Below are 5,739 nucleotides of genomic sequence, written 5' to 3' on the forward strand. Positions count from 1 at the left end.
TAATAGGCTATATTGCATACTGCAATGGCACAGAGCAGGGAATCACCAGTACGATACTCATTTCGTGACCTGGACATGTTTAAAATTTACCTAACTATAAAGAAATTATTCTTCAACATTTTGAATAATACAGTCAAATGTAGGTTTAGTGTATTTTAAACAAGTTAAATATGTGATCATTACAAAATATGTTTAGTCACTGGTAATACAAGAAATATAAATGGTAATTTACCTTGGTACATGGAAATATATCTAGTATGCCTACTATTTCTAAAAAATATACTTTCTTTGCAGAATATTATAGCAATAGGTCATGGAAGGCAATACATCTATGCTTGAATTCCACATTTTGCCATTCTTCATGAAAGTTGAAAATAAACTGTACATATTCAACATTGTCTTCTTTTTCGTTATATATTTTATTGGAATTCTTATAAACCTAACCATCATTGCAGTGATATGTTTAGATCTTCATTTACACACCCCAATGTATTTATTTCTTTGCAATTTATCCATTATTGATATTTGTTACACAACTATTATCATTCCAAAACTCCTCTACATTTTAATCTCTGGAAATAACACCATATCCTCCACACAATGCTTTACCCAGATTTACTTTTTTTTTCTAGCCGCCACTAACGAGGATGTGATTATATTTGTAATGGCGTATGATCGATATGTTGCTATTTGTCACCCGTTAAATTATCATCGTATACTTAATAAGAAAATCTGCATATTAATCATAATGGTGATTTGGATTTCTGGGGCTGTAAACTCATCTTTAATGACAAGTTCCTCCCTGAAAATGGTCTTCTGTTCATCTGTCACAATTCACCAGTTTTTCTGTGATGATAAAGCTCTCATCAACATTTCCTGTGGTGGTAATGAAATGTTTTACATTGTTCTGTATGCAGATTGTTTGGTATTTGCACTCTGGCCAGTTATGTGCAACTTGATATCATATGTCAAGATTATTGGAGTTATACTACGCATTAAATCTAAAGATGGAAGAAGTAAAGCCTTCTCCACCTGCTCATCCCACCTCACTGTCATGGTCATCTACTATGGATCAGCTTCATCTGTGTATTTGATACCACCATCAGATCGCTATAAACTGCTGGAACAGATCTTAACACTGTTCTACACCACCGTGGTACCCATATTGAACCCTCTCATATACAGTGTACGAAACAAAAAAGTGAAGAGTTCTTTGTGCAAATTAGTGGGGTAATACCACATATAAAATGCCTTTACCGTGCCATGTTTTCCTACTTTTTTTCTTTAATTTGTGTAACTATTAGTTTAGATCAAGAAAACAATGTCAGCCATAAATTAAGGAAAGGAAGCTGATACAATATACAGCCTTTTTATTCTTCCAACACAAACCTTGTGTCATTTACATTGAGGGAAAGATGTATTTGATCTCCTGCTGATTTGTATGTTTGCCCTCTGACAAATAAATGACCAGCCTATAATTGTAATGGTAGGTTTATTGTAGCAGTGAAAGACAGAATAACAACAAACGAACCCTCAAAAACTCAGTGCTCAAAAGTAAGAGCTTGATGTGCATTGTAATGAGTGAAATAAGTGTTTGATCCCCTATCAACCAGCAAGATTTCAGGCTCCCTGGTGTCTTCCCTGTATGCAGGTAACAAGCTGAGATAAGGAGTACCCTTTGTAAGGGAGTGCTCCTAATCCAAGCTTGTTACAGTACCTGTATAAAAGACACCTATCCACAGAAGCAATCAATCAGATTCCAAGCTAGCCACCATGGCCAAGACCAAAGAGTTGTCCAAGCTTATCAGGGACAAGATTGTAGACCTACACAATGCTGGACTGGGCTACAAGACTATCGCTAACCAGCTTGGTGAGAAGGTGATGACAGTTGGCGCGGTAATTGGCAAATGGAAGAAACACAAAATACCTGTCAATCTCCCTTGATCTGGGGCTCCATGCAGGATTCCCCCTCCTGGATGACAAAGCTACTCAGAACTACCCTTTGTCAAAGAGCAAACATACAAAATCAGCAGGGGGTCAAATACTTCTTTCCCTCACTGTATATAATGTGGAGAAATGAAGTAATTATTTTCATATTTACTGAAATATTTAATTTTGTAAATAAATGTGAATGATTTTTGGGGCAAGGTAAGCCCACTTTATCAAAGCAGGGTAATTAAAAATGTACAATAAATATCAACATGGTCAAATTAAATTTACATTTCTGTGGTATAAATTTGGCCAAGAAACCTCCACTAAACTTTATTTGGGTTTTAGAACATACCTGGGCTAAAATTATACTCTACTGGATCCAAATTAAATAGTTGGAAATTCTAATGAATCGTCATATCAGATCCAGCTCTTCTACACACTTATATCAAATAAGCTTTTATTGCTCTCGCAGTTTGCTTTTATACCCAGAAGAAAATATATGCATGGTTGTGTCTGGGGTCAGAATTACTGGGGAAATAGTATAGATATCTTTCAATAAGTACACCTGTTCCGGAAAAAAAAAACCCATACAAGCAAAAAGTTGTTTTTTTTTTTTTTTACATTGGGTTGGGTAAATACCAATAACTTCTTGTTATTTTTTTTTTTTTTTTTAAACATTCTTTATTTAAAATTTTTCAAAACAAAAGACAATAAAGACCGCAAAAGAGGCATAGAAAGTAACAAACACATTATAAATGTGGCAGGACAGCGCCTATAAAAGGCTCACATCCACACCAGGCTGCAGTCTCCAGCAGCTGACCACAGTATCCAGGACAGCAGCAGCAGTCTTCCCCTGCACCAGATGGAAGTTCCCGGTCTCCAGAATCAGTAAACACACATGCAAGTCTCCAAACCCCACAGAGCTCCATGTGTGTGTGTCTGCTCATGGTGACTGCTCCCCCGGAAGTCCCAACTTCTTGTTATTTATCTTTCAGGGAAATCAAAGACAATCTCCTCAGTGAGGGCACAAAAATTTTTTTTTTTTGTTGAAGTTTGACTTTAAACATTCTGAATGTGGGACCCTAACCACATTTATTTATCTAGCTGTGCAAATTAAATGAAATTCCAATTAGATTCAATCTCCCATTAGAATTTCTATTGGAAGAAATGAAGATGGCAAGGAAGAATTAATTATTTAATTTAAGGAAGGAAGTAGGTATGATAACAACTTGTTACTAAGAATAAACTTAAAAAAACTTTGGCCTGCCACATTATATATTTTCATACTTCTCCATTGATGGTGTACAGCTTTCTTTCCTCGTTTTAACAGTTAATCTGAAGTTTTCTGGTTTAGAAAGTAAGAGGGAAAGTGTTGGGATATAGATTCAGGCTTGTTCTGAACTGAAACAACAGTTTAGGAATAGGGTGGGACCATGGTCATTTGGAATGCTGCCCACTGTTCTTTAATGACAATGGGCCTCCTTCCCTAATATTACTTTAGTTTTAATTAGGTTAGTTGTAGCTTGTAACTATATTAAATAGGGCCATCATCAAAGGAGGAGGAGAAAAGGTCCAGAAATACCAGGCCCAGATCATGGGGTTTTTATTGGGTCCTGAATGCTGCCTGGCAAGTTATCGTCTCCCTGCACATGCTATCATTCACAGGACCAGATCAGAACCAATAAAACATGGCTTGAACATTGTTTTCTTTTTCTTTATCCATTTAATTGGAACACTGGTTAATATAATTATCATTACAGATTAATATCTGGATATACATTTGTACACCCTGATGTATTTATTTCTTGGAAATTTATCCTATATGGATAAATCTACACAGCTGTTATTGTTCTAAAACTCCTCTACATCTTACAAAAACACCATATCATTCACACAATGCTTTATCCGGATGTATTTCTTTCTTCTAGGAAGTAGTATTAAGGGCATGCTTTTATTTCTAATGGCATTTGATCGATATGGTGCCATTTGTCACCCTTTAAAGTATAATTTTTACTTAACAAGATAATCTGTATAATATTAATGATTGTGACCTGGGTTTCTGGGGCTGTAAATTCATCTTTATTTACAAGTTCTATCTTAAAAATGTTCTTCTGCTCCTCAGGTAACATTCATCAGTGCTTCTGTCATCAACATTTCCTGTGGTGGGCATGAAATGTTTTATGTTACCATGTATGCAGACATTTTATATTCGGGCCCTGACCAGTGGTGTGCATCTTACTGTTCTATGTACAGATTATCATATTAGGTATTAAATCTAAGAATGAACTACTGGAACTGATTTAAACAGTGTTCTACACCTCAGTGGTTCTCATAATAAACCCTTTTGTATATGGTCTAATTAATAAAGAAATAAAGAATTCTTTGTGAAAATTTTGGACATAATGCTTACGAGGCAATGCATCTCCCAGACTTTGGGATTTAAAATTACAATACAATTGTAACCTTTAATGGATTTATTAAAAGTCATTTGCCATTTTGTTTAGCAAATGTTTTCAGTCCTGGCCCAGATCCATTACAGGTTTGCTGGATTACCCAGCTTCACTGGTGAAAGTGTATCCTCACCTTTTTTATCATTATTGGGAGATTTTTGTTGGTTGATTTGAGATAAGTGGACAATTTCAGCTGCTGTCCTACCCACTTGTTTGAATCCCCTATTTTTTTATGTTGATAGGGTCTTTATTTTAGGCAATTTGTTTACTTTTTCACCTTTTCCAAGATTTTATATGTGGTTCTATTTTTTGTGTGTTTAGTAGGCCCTTTTAAAGTTTGAGGAGTCAAAAACATAATATTCACTTGTTTTTTACCATCAGTCCTTGAAACTGTATTTTCTTTGCAGCTTTGGAGTTTTCCTTGTATCTTGATATTTGCAAAAGCATCCCTTCTTTAAGAAAACATTTCACACCTGCTTAAAACTTTTGCACAGGATTGTTAGCTTTAAAACTTACAAAATTCTAGAATTTTTTAGTAATAACAATATGCACAGTGCATACTGATAACAATAAAAAAGATGTTTTGTAACATATTATATTATGGAAACTATTCAATATAACAAAGTTTAGTTTGTTGCAATGCCTGGGGACTAAAGTGTCTTAAATAAAGTTAGTTTAGCAAAGTTACCAAAGACTAATTTAAGTGATTCTATTATTGTGGTTTCCCAGATGGCTTCTCTGTATTTCCACAAAGCCCAATTCAACAGTATGAGTATAGGCTGTATTCGGTGTCTGATTAATATATTTATATACATTGTAGTAACCTTTATGAATCAGCTGTCACTTTTATTTCAGAGAATCTGCTGGGCATACAAAGAAGAAATCATTTAAGTAGACCCTGATTATCATAAGGCAATGGTAGTTAGCACATGTAAAACATGTTTTTTGGTAACTGATACTTATACGATCATCATTTAAGTCTACTTCCCCGTTTCTTCTACTCAAACCAGTAGTCGTGACGTTGTGGTAGAAGACATTTGATAGTCAGAGGACATAAAGCAGTTGTATTTTAGTAGTGTAGAATCAAGGTCTAAGCTACAGTCAGGCCATACAAGCTAAAATTTCCCTGAATGTGTAGGGTATAATAGGGTGTCCAAGAGTCTGATTGGAGAGGTCCTGGACAGTGTTTATATAGCGCCCATACTGAGGCCTTTTGCATATTAGGGCTGCAGGAAAAGTAAGGTTGATGTGCAGTTGACAGGTGGCTTTCATGAAAAGTCGGCGTTAATGAAAAAGTCCAGCTGGGAGCTCAGTGGCTTCCCTAAGCTTAAAGGTAAAGGAACTCCACCGACAAATG

At 35.4% G+C, this 5,739-nt stretch overlaps 1 protein-coding gene across 1 annotated transcript; it reads left to right on the forward strand.

The window, feature by feature from the left end:
• The first annotated feature begins 313 nt into the window (after positions 1-313).
• LOC140334724 (olfactory receptor 10A7-like) lies at positions 314-1,234 on the forward strand. Its single transcript, XM_072416964.1, has one exon. The coding sequence runs from the start codon at positions 314-316 to the stop codon at positions 1,232-1,234; it is 921 nt and encodes a 306-aa protein (XP_072273065.1).
• Positions 1,235-5,739: the final 4,505 nt, after the last annotated feature.

Source organism: Pyxicephalus adspersus, chromosome 7, assembly GCF_032062135.1.
Source record: "Pyxicephalus adspersus chromosome 7, UCB_Pads_2.0, whole genome shotgun sequence".
Classification (NCBI taxonomy): domain Eukaryota; kingdom Metazoa; phylum Chordata; class Amphibia; order Anura; family Pyxicephalidae; genus Pyxicephalus; species Pyxicephalus adspersus.